Source organism: Motacilla alba, chromosome 21, assembly GCF_015832195.1.
Source record: "Motacilla alba alba isolate MOTALB_02 chromosome 21, Motacilla_alba_V1.0_pri, whole genome shotgun sequence".
NCBI lineage: Eukaryota > Metazoa > Chordata > Aves > Passeriformes > Motacillidae > Motacilla > Motacilla alba.
Window position 1 is genome coordinate 6,337,779 of NC_052036.1, and position 17,535 is coordinate 6,355,313.

General features: G+C 53.5%; 1 protein-coding gene across 1 annotated transcript; it reads left to right on the top strand.

Moving 5' to 3' along the window:
- The first annotated feature begins 801 nt into the window (after nucleotides 1–801).
- Nucleotides 802–17,179, top strand: LOC119710504 (protein-arginine deiminase type-1-like). Its single transcript, XM_038159614.1, has 16 exons — nucleotides 802–916; nucleotides 3,633–3,807; nucleotides 4,511–4,580; nucleotides 5,937–6,004; nucleotides 6,766–6,883; nucleotides 6,962–7,087; nucleotides 7,730–7,905; nucleotides 7,984–8,087; nucleotides 8,748–8,871; nucleotides 9,605–9,712; nucleotides 9,795–9,946; nucleotides 14,767–14,911; nucleotides 15,317–15,410; nucleotides 15,935–16,014; nucleotides 16,438–16,563; nucleotides 16,642–17,179. Exons 1-16 carry the CDS (start codon nucleotides 825–827, stop codon nucleotides 16,873–16,875), a joined length of 1,992 nt encoding a protein of 663 aa, XP_038015542.1. The 5' UTR covers nucleotides 802–824; the 3' UTR covers nucleotides 16,876–17,179.
- The last annotated feature ends 356 nt before the right edge of the window (nucleotides 17,180–17,535 follow it).

The window sequence follows — 17,535 nt, forward strand, 5'->3', positions numbered from 1 at the left end:
CTCTGTCCCCACAGGCAGGGCTCCCTCCCTCCCGCTCCAGCCAGGTTTCCCCGCTCCCAGGCAGGCAAATCCTCCGGGATGGGACGGCCTGGAGAGCGATGGATATCTGCGGTACAGCTTCCAGCAAAGGGGATCCTTCCTGTCGGATCTCAGCCTGGAAACCCTCCATTCCCCTGAAGCTCGAGGTCCAAGCGAGACACAGAGGAGTTTGGGTTTCCTTGGGAAGCCTCTGGTTGTTGGCTGTTGGTGTTTTCCCCTTCCCCGCCTGCCCCATAACCAGTTCTCCCTGCCGGTCCCTCCCGTCCTCGGGATGGTTGGGATGGGAAGGACCAGCCTGAGCAAACATTTCCTTTTGTTCAGCTGTACTCAGGCATGGCCCTGCTGCTGCAGCCGGGGCTGTGACTCACCCGGCCCAGAGAGGCCGGCTGGAAAATTTGGGGTGTTTTAAAGAAAATGCCCGGTTTTAATGACAGCATTGTAATAACCCCAAACAACCACCCTGCGCTGCCGGGGGAGCGGGAATGTTTAATGCATGAGCTGCGGGGCTTAGATGGAGCTGGGGAGGAACAAGAAGAGGGGAATAAACCCAAACCCCGCTGAGGAGCATCCAGCAGGGCTGGCTGTCACCTGATGTCCCCCCTGGAGCCGCCCTGGGGCTGCCCTATCACCTCCATCTCGGGATGGAGGAGGAACCAGGGTCCCCCGGCCGAACCCCGTCATCCCGGGAAGGAGGAGTTACCTTCCCGAGCCTTTTAATCCAGTCCTGCTGGTTTCCCGGCACAGCCGGCGGAGCTCCCTGCCCATGCGGCCGTGCCTGGCTCACCATGGCCCCGCGTCACGTCGTGCCCATGTCCACCAGCCACGCCGCCCGCGGCGTCTGCGTGCTGGGCACCGAGGTCTTCCTGGACACGCGCCGGTAAGGCCGGGCAGGGGGCAGCCCGGCGTGATCCACGGAGCTGCTGGGATTTGGGATGGGTTTGATCAGGATTGGGGCATCCTGGGCCAGGGATTTGGGATGAGTTTGATCGAGATTGGGGCATCCTGGGCCAGGGATTTGGGATGGGTTTGATCGAGATTGGGGCATCCTGGGCCAGGGATTTGGGATGGGTTTGATTGGGATTGGGGCATCCTGGGCCAGGGATTTGGGATGGGTTTGATTGGGATTGGGGCATCCTGGGCCAGGGATTTGGGATGGGTTTGATCGGGATTGGGGCATCCTGGGCCAGGGATTTGGGATGGGTTTGATTGGGATTGGAGCATCCTGGGCCAGGGATTTGGGATGGGTTTGATCGGGATTGGGGCATCCTGGGCCAGGGATTTGGGATGGGTTTGATTGGGATTGGGGCATCCTGGGCCAGGGATTTGGGATGGCTTTGCTTGGCATCAGGGCATCCAGGCCAGGGATTTGGGATGGTTTTGCTTGGGATGGGGGCATCCCAGAGTGTTCCATGGGGCCACCAGGATTTGGGATGAGTTTGCCCAGCATCACGGCATCCTGGCATGTTCCACAGAGCTGCAGGGCTTTGGGATGGGTTTGGAAGAGGAACGGGTGGCAAGGCACTCGGAGCTCGTCAGGAGTTCACCCAAGGGTTTGGAGGGACAGGTCCCTCCACAGCTGGGTGTGCTTTGGGGGGATGATGTCCATGGGGAGCTCATCCAAGGTTTTTTTTTTGGGGGGTGATGTCCCACTGTGTGTGTTTTAGGGGATGATGTCCTATGGGCACCTCACCCCAAAACTCTGGCTTTGTGGATGGTATCCCACAGGGAGCTCATTTTTGGGGATGATGTCCCACAGAGAGCTCATTTTTGGGGACAATATCCTACAGGGAGCTCATCCAAAGGCAGAGTGTTGGCTTGGGGCATTGCAGCGGAGCCGGGCCAGGATGGTTTGGAGGCAAAGCCCAAGCACACCCCGGCTAAGCCCGGGTCTATTTCTGGCTCTAAGAACATTGGGCAAGAGCAATTCAAGACGAGCAACTCGGAGCTAAAACGGGAGGAGGAATAAAATGTGTGGCTCAGGCAGAAAAAATTTAGCAGCAGCCGTGCACGGGCAGCGTCAGGAAAAGGGATTTTTGCAGAATTAAATACGGGGTGGCTTTATTGGGCAGATAGGCAGCTGTCCCTGCCCTGCTGCCACAGTGTCATTATTTAATAAATCACATTTATAATGACAGAGAACGCAGGCCCGGCCGGTTGGCATCGCACCTGGGCAATTATTGGGATGGAGTGCTGGAGCCGGGCCAGGATGTGCCACCGTCCCCTCGGAGAGCTCTGGCTGCCCTAAAACAGCCTTGTTTCCCCCCTCATGCAGATGGGAATGTAGAAAACCCATCATCTGCAATTTTTTGTCGTGCTTTTGGACTTGGAGCCTTCTCAGTCCTGTTTTAACATGGAGCCCAAATGGGGCAATTTGGCTTCTTGGTAACAAATTTGAGCCATGGCCCCAAACAGCAGATGATGGAGGCTCTTCCAGCTGAAATATGGGACCATTTTATTCCTGGGGAGCACCGGCTGGGGGGAATTTAGTGATGGATGCATCAATTTTGGGCTGTTGGGGGCAGAACGTGGAGCTCGTTGGTAATCGGGCAGTGCTGCTGAGGTGGGAGGGCCACAAACCCACGGCAAGCAGCCCCAAATCTGTGGATCCACAGCTTTGCGGGGTGTTTGGGATGGGATCCAGCATCCCTCTGGATCCACGGCTTTGCGGAGTGTTTGGGATGGGATCCAGCATCCCCCGGACCCACAGCTTCACGGGGTGTTTGGGATGGGATCCAGCATCCCCTGGACCCACAGCTTCATGGGGTGTTTGGGATGGGATCCAGCATCCCCCTGGATTTATGGCTTTGCGGGGTGTTTGGGATGGGATCCAGCATCCCTCTGGTTCCACAGCTTTGTGGGTGTTTGGGATGGGATCCAGCATTCCCTGGATCCACAGCTTCCTGGGGTGTTCCAGATGGGGATGCCAAGCCCATGGAATGCCTTAATCTCCTCACAAGCTGCTGGAAGCACCAGGGACACTGCGCCAAGATCAACACCGGGGATGGGTCCCTGCCACGGCGGGGTTTTGATGGTGTGGTTTTCATGTTCTCGCTGCCGAAGTTCCCACCTGGTTCCCCCTGGGACGCAGCCGGGGGAGCGGGAGCAGGTCAGGGCTGCCAGGATGGAGCGGCCGGGGCTGTAATGAGCAGGGAGCAGCACTTCAAAGGCTCCCGAGGATGTCACGGAGCCGGGCGCGGGCGCTGCGTGCCCGGATCCAGGCTCCGCTCCAGCCCCAGCATCCCTCAGGTCACAGGATGGTCCCACAACACCCAGCTCCACGTGTGCTTGGCATGAAAATCATCCTGGCTCTTCCCCGGTTGGGGTTTTGTCACAGGAGGCTGAAATTCAGGGAATTTCTGGTGGTTGCAGAGGGAGGTTGGATGTGGGATAAACCATGGCCGGACGTGCTGGAGCTGCAGCGGGAGCTGGGCTTGCTCAACGCCGCCACAGAGCTCCCACGTGTGGAGCTCCAGGGACCATTTCATCACCCAGGGATGGTCGCGGGGCCCCTCCCGCCCAGTCGTGGCTGGGTTTAATTCCAGGTTCAGGGACTTGGCTCCCGTGGTCTCTGAGCTGAGGTTGCTCCGTTCCAGGTCCACCCCGAGAGGAGCCACGTCCTTTGACGTGTACGCCACGCCGGCGGTGACGGTGCACGTGATCCACAGCCCCGCCACAAGGCCCAGCCTGGACTCCCGGTGGCCCCTGGATCCCGACATCGAGGTGGTGGTGACCATCGATGTCACCAGCAGGACTGTTGATGACAACCAGGTCAGGTGCTGCTCGTGTGGCCAAACTGGGGGAAATAAGTGAAATTTCCTAGGAAAACTCGAGGATGTCTGAGTAACGCTGACATGGAAAAAGCTCGAGCAGAGTTGTGTAACTGGCACTGACGAGAAATGAAACCCAGAAGGAGAAGGTTCCACTTGGTGCCCTAATGACGACATCACAGCCGTTGCAAAAGTCGGTGCCAGCAGCAAAAATGCCACAAGTCTGACTTTTTCCATGCCCGATTCTGTGCTGAAGATGGCACAGAGGGCTCCAGTGAACTGTGATTAATGGAGAAGGGCTGGGATGGACCTCCCGGGGCCCGGCTGGGTGGCAGGCAGGGGTTGGAGCGGTGATCCTTGTGGGGCTCTTCCCAGCTCATTCCATGATGCCGGGAGGGCAGTGATCCCACCAGCCTGGTGGAGTGTGGGGATGGAGATCCCACCAGCCTGGGGAGATGTCACTGTGTGGGGATGGAGATCCCACCAGCCTGGGGAGATGTCACTGTGTGGGGATGGAGATCCCACCAGCCTGGGGAGATGTGGGTCACGGTGTGGGGATGGAGATCCTGCTGGCCCAGCAGGGTGTGGGTCACGGTGTGGGGATGGAGATGCCGCTGGCCCAGCAGGGTGTGGGGCACGGTGTGGGGATGGAGATGCCGCTGGCCCAGCGGGATGCTGGTCACAGTGTGGGGATGTCTCTGCAGGTGAAGATCTCCTACTACGACCGCGAGGGCCGCGAGCTGGCGGTGGCCTGGCTGTACCTCACCTGTGTCGGTAGGTGCCCACCAAGGCTCCGGGAACTCCTGCTCTCTTGGGATCTGGCTGGATCCACGAGGCCGGAACTCCTTGGGGGCCACAGGCAATAAAGGTTTGGGTGTTCACCGATGCTGACGAGCAAGAGGGAAATAATTAAACCATGATTAATTAAACACTGCCTTATATGGGGTGGGAGAGACGGAGGCCGGGCCGTGTCCCCACCCAGGAGCATCCTCCTGTGCCTGCTGAGGTGGCTCCTCTGGGAGAAGAGGATCCATGGGAGATCTCCTCACCCAGCTCTGGCCGGCGCCTCCTCCGAGGCAGCGAGGGGAGAGGGATCGGCACCGAAGCGGTGCCTGACCTATTTCAGGAGTTTAGGGTGAGGTGAATCATCCCCTCCAGATGCCTGCTCTCCCCTGCTGACTACAAAGGGAGTCTAGACAACCGGTCTGGGTGCTGAAGTCTCCACTTGGATGGATTAATTACCCTAAATTTGGGATTTTCTGAAGCGTTCACATGACAGTCTGACCCGTGTCCTCAAGTCGTGCCTACGCCTCCCAAAACTGCCCCTGGAGAGGCTGAAGGTTTCCCATGTCCCGTGGCCGATGGGCCCCACTGGAGCCAACTGGGGCCAACACTGGCCACAGGGATTTTGCCTTCCAAATGTTCTTCTCTTGGTTGGATTTAGTTTCTTCCTCCTGGCTTTTCCACGTCGTCTTCTCTGCCCCAAGGAGAACAATCTCTGACTCAATCCCTGTGTTCTCCACACTTTGTGCGTCCCATCTGGAGGAGTTTTTGGGTTAGGATTGAGGTGGGGTTTGGAGGTCATTGGTAAATCTCTGCAGCAAAGGCAGAAATCTGGGGCAAAAAGAGCTCTGTGACAGAAAGTCCTTGTCAGATTTCCTAGAAATTATTTGGGTGTTTGCTCAACCACAGTGAAAATGCGTTTTTGTGCCTCCACTGTGTTTTGGCTTCGAGGAAAAGAGGACAGTCAATAGGAAATGGGTGAAAACGTAAAAAATGCCATGGAAACATAAAATCTGCCATGAAAACATAAAAAAATGGCATGAAAACGAAATCTGCCATGAAAAAATGCTATGGAAACATAAAATCTGCCATGAAAACATAAAATCTGCCATGAAGTGGGGATGTCCCTGCTCGGGGGAACCAAAATGAGAGGAGACAGCTGAGGATCAAAGAGGGAAAGTTTCAGCAAAGCTGTTGGGTTGGATTTTCTTCTCCTGCTCCGTTGGAATCGTTAAGCAGCTTTGAGGGGATGAGGTGGGGTTGGTGTGGGGTCATGGTGCCAAGGAGCCCAAAATGGCCCCGAGGCTCGTCCCCTGCCCATGGCTTCCTTCCCTCTCGCTGTTCCAGAGGTGTCCCTGGACGTGGACTGGAACCGGAGTGGCCGAGTGAAGAGCAAGGGCAAGGACAAGGACAAGGTGAGGAGAGCGTCGTGGGAGGGCGGATCCATCGCCGGCCTCTTCCTGGAAAATCTCCAGGGGGGATAGGGACTGGGTGGTGTCTCCGTGAGGGCAAACAGCCCGGCAGATCTCAGCCTACTAATTGTGCAGGAAAAGGACTTATTTTCCTATTCCACGCCAAAACCACCTGCAGCTACAGCCTGGCCCTGAGGATCCTGTAGGAGAAAACTCTCGGCTTTTTCTTCCTTTCTCTTCCCTTTTTCCTCCCTTTTTCCTCCCTTTTTCTTCCCTTTTTTCCTTTTTCCTCCCTTTCTCGTCCCTTTCTCTTCCCTTTCTCTTCCATCTCCTTTCTCTTTTCTTTTCCTTTTTTGGCCCAAAGGTGCCACTGAATGAGTGGAGCAAACAGCAGGAGATTTCCCCCTTTGGCCACACATCTGCCTGTGCCCAGGCCCTCAAGCCGGGCTAATTAACCACCGCACAGCCAGGCTAATTACCCGCAGCCTGATCGGCGGCGCAAATTGGTATCAAGATGGGCTGAGCTTCCAGAAGCGCTGCAGCCGTGTCCAGGCGAGGCTGGAGGCGCTTCCAGCCTGGCTGGGAGATAAAATCTCGGAGCAGTCCGTGCGGGCCCTGCTGGAGCTGCCGTTGGGATGGGGCGGTGTGGAGCGGCGCTGGTGTCGCCTCGCGGCGCGGTCGGGTTCTTCTCCGAACCTGCGGCTTTCCTTGGCCCAAAATGGGGGAAATCCTGCTCCCGTCCCCTCTCGGTGCTTCTCCTCCAGGCCAAGTGGACGTGGGGCCCAGACGGACAAGGGGCCGTGCTGTTGGTCAACTGTGACCGGGACAGCCCCGGCGCGGGGGGCACGGACAGCAGCCAGGCGGACGTACGGACCCTAGCAGGTGGGCTGTGACCCCGAGGGGCTCCCTGGGGGCCTCCCCGCTGCCATCCCCTCCCTCCGTGTCCCCTGTGTCCCCCAGACCTCCAGGACATGTCGGTGATGCTGCTGCGGACCAAGGGCCCCAGCGCCGTGTTCGCCGAGTACCCGGTGGTGCTGCACGTCCCCGAGAGCGACGCGGACAAAGCGCGGGTGTTCCACGCCGTCCGTGAGTGCCTCTGCCTTCCCCTGCCCCCAGCAGCGCCCTGTGACCCCAAGGCCAGCCAGCCCCGCAGGTTTTGTTCATTGGGGTGCCCCTGTTTGCTGTAGTCACCCTTTTACCCCCAAAGCTCTTCTGCTGTTGCACAGGGTGGGGCTATATGGGGAAAACCAAGGGAGAGAAGGCTCCAAAGAGGCTTTTCCCAACGAGGGCTGGAATTTTGACATTCCCATGGTGCGGGAACCCCCACGTGGCTCCCGGCACTGTTTTGGCTCGGGCAGGGAGCCAAGCAGCCCATCCCGTTGGGCAGCGCCCTTCGCCTTTGAACGCTTGGATCCCTGGCAGCTCTGCGCCGAAAATCAGGTCCGGGGAGCCAAGGGTGTCATTAGATCCTCAGCCAGGGCCACGCACCTTGAAAGGGCTGGACCCGAGGGGACGGAGCCCTGTTTGTCCCGGGAAGATCAAGAGTGTTCCCCAGGAAGGAGGAGGAGGAGGAGGAGGAGGCTCTTCTGCCACCCTTGGGCACCAGCCACCTCCTCCTCCTGCTGGCGTGTCCCCCTGTGGGCAGGCTGTGGGAATCTGGGGCTCTCCAGGCTGAGTTCGGGGTGGGAATCCAGGGTTCTCCAGGCTGCTGAGTTTGGGGTTCTCCAGGTGGCGATGCCCACCCGCTCTACAAGCCTGTGCTGGGCCCGGACAAGCTCTCCTACGTGCTGGACCACGCTGGCCATGGGGACAGCACCTTCTACGTGGAGGGGCTGGCGTTCCCCGACCGGGGCTTCACCGGCCTCGTGTCCTTCAGCGCCAGCCTGCTGGAGGTGCCCCACAAGGTACGGGGGGTCAGCCCCACCCATCCCCTAGCAAACCCCCCGTGGTGGAGGTCCCAGACTCCGTTTTGGCTCCACCAGGACTCGCCGGGCACGCCGATCTTCACGGACACCGTGGTGTTCCGCGTGGCGCCCTGGATCATGACGCCCAACACCCAGCAGCCCCTGGAGGTGTTTGTCTGCAGGTAGGAGGGGTGTCCCCTGCCCTGGGGCACTCTCCAGGGAGGAGTTCCCGACCCTTCCTGGCTGTGTGGGGCCCTACGTGAGCCAGACTTAGGCATTCCTGACTGGCAATGTTTGGGAAGGGAGCCAGCTGCTGCTGTGGGAGTCATTTCCATCCCAAGGAGAAGGGCTGCAGTTCCCTCTCCAGCTCCATTCCCATGCAGGAATGTTGCCCAGAGCATTTAAATCTCAAGGAGAAATGCCAGAAGACCTTCTCCAGGTCCAATTCCATGCAGGAATGCTGCCCGGGGTGTTTAAATCCCAAGAAGAAATGCTGGAGTTCCGTCTCCAGCTCCAATCCCACAGAGGCTGGAGTTCCCTCTCCAGGTCCATTCCCACAAAGGCTGGAGTTCCCTCTCCAGCTCCAATCCCACAGAGGCTGGAGTTCCCTCTCCAGTTCCAATCCCAGAAAAGCTGGAGTTCCCTCTCCAGGTCCATTCTCACAGAGGCTGGAGTTCCCTCTCCAGGTCCATTCTCACAGAGGCTGGAGTTCCCTCTCCAGCTCCATTCCCATGCAGGGATGTTGCCAAGGGTGCTCAGGATTGAGGAATGAGCTGCGGGGTCAGGGTTTTGGGGGCTCCCCGTGATCCCCTCGCAGCCCCAGCCCCTCGCTGTCCCCCCAGCATCAAGCAGGGCTCGGATTCCAACGAGGCCTTCCTGGAGGGGCTGCGGGCGCTGCTGCGGAAAGCCAACTGCAAGCTGACCGTGTGCTCGGAGCAGGACTCGCGCAGCGACCGCTGGATCCAGGTCAGCCCGGCCCCCCCGGGCCCCCCTGGGCACAGGAGAGATCCCCGTGGCTCGGGCAGCTCCTGGAATGCCAGGGGATGGGCCAGGGAGCGGGCGCTGAGGCACAGGGAATGCTGCCGGGGTGGCACAGATGGGGACAATGGCCAGGGAACCCGGCCTGGCACCAGGGTCACAGAGGGGCACCGGGAAAGGGACCCCATGGGGGTGTGCAGGAGGGGCCCCACTGCAGGGGGGACCCCAGTGAGGGAGGGGACCCTGCGGGGACATTGCAAGGGGACTCCATTGCAAAAAGGACCCCGTGGGACATTGCAAGGGAGTCCCTTTTGCAGAAGGGACCCCGTGGGACATTGCAAGGGAGTCCCTTTTGCAGAAGGGTCCCCGTGGTGCTTTAAAAGAGGGACCCAAGGGACGCCTGGGGAGTGACCTCATTGTACAAGGGGACCCCATTGAAAGGGGGGCCCTGTGGGGCTGTGCGGGAGAGTCCCACTGCCGGGGGACCCCAGGGGGACACCGTGGCTGTGGTGTCACCCCAGGAGGGCCGGGCAGGAGGGTCCCAGTGCCCGGGGACCCCAGGAGGACACCGTGTCACCCCAGGAGGGCCGGGCAGGAGCCTCCCCGGTGGTTTAGGCTGGGCTTTGCCAGACTCGCCCCATTTCCTGCCCCACCCTCCCCACATCCCTGGTGGAGATTCCTATCACCCCCCAGAGCCTTCCTCCTCGTCTCCTTCCCACAGGATGAGCTGGAGTTCGGATACGTGGAGGCTCCACACAAAACCTTCCCCGTGGTCTTCGACTCTCCCAGGAACAGAGGCCTGAAGGATTTCGCTTTCAAGAAGATCCTGGTGTGTCCTTGTGTTGAAATCCCCCTTATTCCCCCAAAATTCCGTCACTAGAGGTCCTTGGCACCTCCTCCCTCTTTCCCAGGGCCCGGATTTTGGCTACGTGACCCGGGAGCCCCCCGGGAAGAGCGTGACCAGCCTGGATTCCTTCGGGAACCTGGACGTGAGCCCGCCGGTGACGGTGCGGGGCAAGGAGTACCCGCTGGGGCGGATCCTCATCGGCAGCCCCCTGCCCTGGTGAGCACCCCCGCCTCCCTCGGGAGATCCCAAAACTCTCCCTCGGGAACCTCTCGGAGAAAAAGCCTGGTCCCGATCCCCACCAAATCCCAGATTTTACGGACAAACCCCACGGCTGCTCCTCTGACCATCACAAAACCCAGCCACTTTTTTCCCGTTCCCCCTTTTCCCCCTTTTCCCCCTTTTCCCCCTTTTCCCCCTTTTTCCGTTTTTTTTCCCCGTTTTCACCCCTTTTCCCCCAATCCCGCACGCCCGGGCTGGGTTTGTTCTTTGGGAGGGGAGCGGGGGAGCCCGGGGCAGGGTGAAATCCCTGGGATTATCAGGATAATAACCTGGGATGAATAACCGGGGATTGTCGTGCCCGGGACATCCCGAATAACCGGGGATTGTCGTGGCGGGGCGGGCGGTGCTCGGCAGCGAACAAAGCTCCCTGCAAAGCCTCCACAAAGGAGGGCATTTTCCGGGAAAAACAACCCCCGCTCCCGATCCCGCCCGCTCCCATCCCCAAACACCCACGGGACGCTCCCGGCCCGGCCCGGGGCTCGCGCCGCTTCCAGAGGCAGGGAAATGGGATTTTCCCAGCCCCGCCGGGGCCCCGATTGTCCCTCATCGCCAGGAATTTAATTAACGTCTTCCCAGCCCGGTCTGTCTAAGAAAACTCGGCCCTCACACCAAAGTGAGGCGGGATTTGGGAATCGCGGGGATGGGAAAAACCGATCCCAGAGGTGCCCGAGCGGGCACGGAATGATCCCATCCCTAGGGATGGATCCGGCCTGGAGATGTATGGAGGGACATTGAGGGGGTGCATCCATGTGTGCATCCAAACACAGGAGATCCGCTGAGATGCTGATGGAACGTCAGGGATCTAGTAATGTGTGTTCGTGCTGATACATTTATAGGGATTTAGCCATATACATTTATATACCATACACTTTTACACGCTGTATAGGGATGTGCTGATGTATTTATCAAAACACGGGGAGATGCGTTCATGTGTTTATGTAATATTAGGGATCCAGTAGTATATAATATAGGGATTTAGTAATATACATTTATATAATATAGGGATTTAGTAATATACATTTATATAATATAGGGATTTAGTAATATACATTTATATAATATAGGGATTTAGTAATATACATTTATATAATATAGAGATTTAGTAATATATATTTATATAATATATGGAGTTAACAATATATATTTATATAATATAGGGATTTAACAATATATATTTATATAATATAGGCATTTAGTAATATATATTTATATAATATAGGGATTTAGTAATATATATTTATATAATATATGGAGTTAACAATATATATTTATATAATATAGGGATTTAACAATATATATTTATATAATATAGGGATTTAGTAATATATATTTATATAATAAATGGAGTTAACAATATATATTTATATAATATAGGGATTTAACAATATATATTTATATAATATAGGGATTTAGTAATATATATTTATATAATAAATGGAGTTAACAATATATATTTATATAATATAGGGATTTAACAATATATATTTATATAATATAGGGATTTAGTAATATATATTTATATAATATATGGAGTTAACAATATATATTTATATAATATAGGGATTTAACAATATATATTTATATAATATAGGGATTTAGTAATATATATTTATATAATAAATGGAGTTAACAATATGTATTTATATAATATAGGGATTTAGTAATATATATTTATATAATAAATGGAGTTAACAATATATATTTATATAATATAGGGATTAAACAATATGTATTTATATAATATAGGCATTTAGTAATATATATTTATATAATAAATGGAGTTAACAATATATATTTATATAATATAGGGATTTAACAATATATATTTATATAATATAGGCATTTAGTAATATATATTTATATAATATATGGAGTTAACAATATATATTTACATAATATAGGGATTTAGTAATATATATTTATATAATAAATGGAGTTAACAATATATATTTATATAATATAGGGATTTAGTAATATATATTTATATAATAAATGGAGTTAACAATATGTATTTATATAATATAGGGATTTAGTAATATATATTTATATAATAAATGGAGTTAACAATATATATTTATATAATATAGGGATTAAACAATATGTATTTATATAATATAGGCATTTAGTAATATATATTTATATAATAAATGGAGTTAACAATATATATTTATATAATATAGGGATTTAACAATATATATTTATATAATATAGGCATTTAGTAATATATATTTATATAATATATGGAGTTAACAATATATATATTTATATAATATAGGGATTTAACAATATATATTTATATAATATGGGGATTTAGTAATATATATTTATATAATAAATGGAGTTAACAATATATATATTTATATAATATAGGGATTTAACAATATATATTTATATAATATAGGGATTTAGAAATATATATTTATATAATAAATGGAGTTAACAATATATTTATATAACATAGGGATTCAGCAGTGTATATTTATATAACATGTAGATATTAACACTATATATAATATAGGAATATATTGATGTATTTATCTGAAATACAGGCAGTTATGCTGATACAGTTATATAACACAGGCATCTAGTTATATATATTTATATTGATATATTTAAATAATATAAGGATTTGCAGTACATGTTTATAGAACATGTATATTTTAATACACTTTATATATAATATAGGGATATGTCGATGTATTTATCTAAAACACAGGGAGTTATGTTGATATATTTATATAATATCAGGAATCTAGTCATATATATTTATGTAAGGTAGGGATTTAGTAATATATATATAATATATGGATTTTACAATACATATATTTAAATAATATAGGGATTTAGCAGTGTATCTTTCCATGACATGTATCTACTAACATGTATATATAATATAGGGATATATTGATGTATATATCAAAAACACAGGGAGATACATTCATATATTTATGTAATATCAGGGATCCAGTAATATATATATATATATAAAATAGGGATTTAGTAATATATATTTATGTGTTATAGGAATTTAGCAATACATACATTTGTATTATATGGGGATTTAGCAGTATATATTTATATAGCATGTAAATATTGACATGTAAATATTAATATATTGCTATATACAAGATAGCAATATATTGATGTATTTATCTAAAACACAGGGAGTTATGTTGATATATTTATGTAATACATTGATTTAACTATATATATTTATATTGATATATTGATGTAGTATAGGAATTTAGCACTATATATTTATATAATATAGGGATCTAGTAATATACATTTATGTGAGGTAGGGATTTAGTTATAGTTTAATATATGGATTTTACAATACATATATTTAAATAATATAGGGATTTAGCAGTGTATCTTTCCATGACATGTATCTATTAACATGTATATATAATATAGGGATATATTGATGTATATATCAAAACCACAGGGAGATACGTTCATATATTTATGTAATATCAGGGATCCAGTAATATATATTTATATAAAATAGGGATTTAGTAATATATATTTATATGTTATAGGACTTTAGCAATACATACATTTGTATAATATGGGGATTTAGCAGTATATATTTATATAGCATGTAAATATTAACACTATATACAATATAGCAATATATTGTATATCCACAGGGAGTTATGTTGATATATTTATGTAATATATTGATTAACTATATATATTTATATTGATACATTGATGTAATACAGGAATTTAGCACTATATATTTATATAATATAGGCATCTAGTAATATATATTGATGTAAGGGAGGGGTTTAGTAATATATATTTATATAATGTGTATATATCACCACGCTCGATGCACAGCGCAGGGCTGTATTGATATACAGCCGCCACAAGGTCCAGCGCTGGCCCCAGGCAGCTCGATCCGTATTAAAGCAGACCCAGCCACCGTTTATGTCATGACACGCACTGAGATGCGCGGCTGTCTCCAGTGCAGCTGGGGCCGTGTGCCCTGAAACGCAGCATCACAATGAGCCCTGCGGCGAGGGCTGGGGAGGGAGTGTTGGGGAGGGGAGTGGATTTTGGGGAGGGAGTTTTGGGGAGTGGTTTTTGGGGCGGGGAGTGGCTTTTGGGGAGGGTTTTTTGGGGCGGGGAGCAGGTCGTGGGGCGGGGAGCAGGTTTTGGGGAGCAGGTTTTGGGGAGCAGGTTATGGGGCGGTGAGCGGGTTTTGGGGAGCGGGTCGTGGGGCGGGAGCGGTTTTGGGGAGCAGGTTTTGGGGAGCGGGTCGTGGGGCAGGGAGCAGGTTTTGGGGAGAAGGTCGTGGGGCAGGAGCAGGTTTTGGGGAGCAGGTTTTGGGGAGCAGGTTTTGGGGAGAAGGTCGTGGGGCGGGGAGCAGGTTTTGGGGAGCGGGTCGTGGGGCGGGAGCAGTTTTGGGGAGCAGGTTTTGGGGAGCGGGTCGTGGGGCAGGGAGCAGGTTTTGGGGAGAAGGTCGTGGGGCGGGAGCAGGTTTTGGGGAGCAGGTTTTAGGGAGCAGGTTTTGGGGAGCGGGTCGTGGGGCGGGGAGCAGGTTTTGGGGAGCGGGTCGTGGGGCGGGAGCAGGTTTTGGGGAGCAGGTTTTAGGGAGCAGGTTTTGGGGAGCAGGTTTTGGGGAGAAGGTCGTGGGGCGGGAGCGGTTTTGGGGAGCAGGTTTTGGGGAGCGGGTCGTGGGGCGGGGAGCAGGTTTTGGGGAGCGGGTCGTGGGGCGGGAGCGGTGCCCACCCGAGGCTGTCCCGCAGGGCGGCGGGCCGCAGGATGTGCCGCGCCGTGCGGGATTTCCTCTTCGCGCAGACGGTGCAGGCGCCGCTCGAGGTCTACTCGGAGTGGCTCAGCGTGGGCCACGTGGACGAGTTCCTGACCTTCGTCCCTGCCCTGGACAGGAAGGTGCCGAGCCCAGAGCCTGCCCAGGGCTCTTCACAGCACCCCAAAAATCCCCTTTGCCAGCTGTTTGTCCTTCTGGGGGCCCTGGCGGAGGGAGCCCCTTTGGGGCAGCCCAGGGGAATGGGTTTGGGATTGGCATGAGCATCCCATGGCCCAGGGTGGATTTGGGATCTCCACGGGCATCCCATGGCTCTGGAAATGGATTTGGGATTGCTGTGGGCACCCCATGGCCCTGGGGATGGATTTGGGATCTCTGTGGGCATCTCATGGCCCTGGGGATGGATTTGGGATCTCTGTGGCCATCCCGTGGCCCCGGGGCTGGGTTTGGGATGGCCGTGGTGCCTCCCAGGCAGACTCTGGTGTGTTTATCCCCCACACCAGGGGTGACCCCCGGGCTCTGTCCCGCAGGGATTCCGGCTGCTCCTGGCCAGTCCCAACGCCTGCTACAAACTCTTCAAGGAGAAGCAGCAGCAGGGTCACGGGGAGGCCACGCAGTTCATCGGTGAGGGCTGGCTGAGGCCATCCCTAGGGAACGGCATTCCTGCTGTCCCTTCTTGCTGTCCCTTCCAAGTATCCATTCCCAGTGTCCATCCTGCTGTCCCTTCCCACTGTCCCTTCCTGCTGTCCATCCCTCTGTCCCTTCCCGCTGTCCCTTACAAGTATCCATCCCGCTGTCCATCCTAGTGCCCATCCCAGTGTCCTTTCCCAGTGTCCTTTCCCAGTGTCCATCCCAGTGTCCATCCCTCTGTCCTTTCCCAGTGTCCATCCCAGTGTCCATCCCTCTGTCCATCCCAGTGTCCGTCTTGCTGTCCATCCCTCTGTCCATCCCAGTGTCCATTCCCAGTGTCCATCCTGCTTCCATCCCTCTCTGCATCCCACTGTCCATCCCTCTGCTCATCTCTGCTGTCCCTTCCCAGTGTGCATTCCCTCTGTCCATTCCCACTGTCCCTCCCGCTGTCCTTCCCGCTGTCCTTCCCGCTGTCCATCCCACTGTCCGTCCCTCTGTCCCTGACCGCTCCCCCCCAGGGCTGAAGGGCACTGAGAAGAAGAGCATCGACGAGATCCTGGCGGACGAGTCCCTGCGCAGCGACAACCGCCACGTGCAGGTGGGACCGGGGGGCTCCCCCTCCTCACGCCAGGGGGGTCTGGGGTGCAGGGATGGGATTTGGGGTCCTGGGGAATGGCTGGAGTGCCCGGAGGGGGCGAGGAGAGGGAGATGACGCCAGGGACATGGAGGTTGCAGCTGGAGGGAGAGAGGGGGTGGGATGGGATGGGATGGGATGGGATGGGATGGGGATGGGATGGGATGGGATGGGATGGGATGGGATGGGATGGGATGGGATGGGATGGGATGGGATGGGATGGGATGGGATAGGATGGGATGGGATGGGATGGGATGGGATGGGAGGTGTCCACAGGGCTGGGGTGGAGGTTGTGCACAGGGATGGGGTGAGATTCAGGCATGATCCGGGGGTGGCTGTGGGTGGGATGTGGAGGGCCAGGTTGGCAGTTCCGGGTCCTTCCCGCAGCGCTGCATCGACTGGAACCGTGACCTGCTGAAGCAGGAGCTGGGGCTGAGCGAGCAGGACATCGTGGACATCCCGCAGCTCTTCATCCTGAACGACTCCCGCGCCGACGCGCTCTTCCCAGACATGGTGAGACCCCGACCCCACAACCCCGCCCCGATCCCAATCCCCCGGGATCGATCCCTGCTACACTCCCCGCTGCTGCAGGTGAACATGCTGGTGCTGGGCCGGCACCTGGGCATCCCCAAGCCCTTCGGGCCCGTGGTGGGCGGGCGCTGCTGCCTGGAGCAGCGCGTGCGGGAGCTGCTGGAGCCGCTGGGCCTCTCCTGCACCTTCATCGACGACTTCTTCTCCTACCACGTCCTCTCGGGGGACGTCCACTGCGGCACCAACGTGCGCCGCAAGCCCTTCGCCTTCAAGTGGTGGCACGTGGTGCCCTGACCCCCCTGGGCCGGGTCCTGCAGGGGAAGGTGAATTTCCTGCAGCCCAGGGGAAGGTGCATTTCCTGCAGCCCAGGGGAAGGTGAATTTCCTGCGCTGGAAAAGCACCGAAAGCTCGGGTTTGGCCAATAAAGCTTCACGGACACTGAGGGGGCAGCGCTTCCCTGTCTCTCGTCCTTCCTTCCTCTGCTCCCGGGGTGAAGATGTCGTTTAGAGCCTGGTTTTGGGCACGGGGCTTTGGTTTGGGGCTGGCGGGCACAGCGGGGGTAGGGAGGCTGCTCTGGGGGGTGCGGGCCCATCCCACGGCCGCGCGGTCACGGAGTCTGCGCCCGCGGCTTTGCAGCTGATGACACCCCCAAAATTCCCTGTTTTGGCCAAAAAAAATCTCTTCCTGCTGGGGAACCTGGTTCTCAGGCTGCAGGAACCCCTCCTGTCCTCCTGGGGACCTTTTCACGCCTTCTCCAGGAGGGCATTTCCGCGTCTCTCCGCTCTTCGTCTCCACCGGAGCGCGACACTTCCCCGTGCCCGCCTGGCACCCGCCTGGCACCGCCCCGGGAGCCGAAACCCGCCCAGTGCCCCGGGCACGGCCCTGCGCAGCCCCGCTGCTGTTCTGGGGCCGGACACTGGGGCCGGACACATTGCCCTTATTTCGGGCAATTTG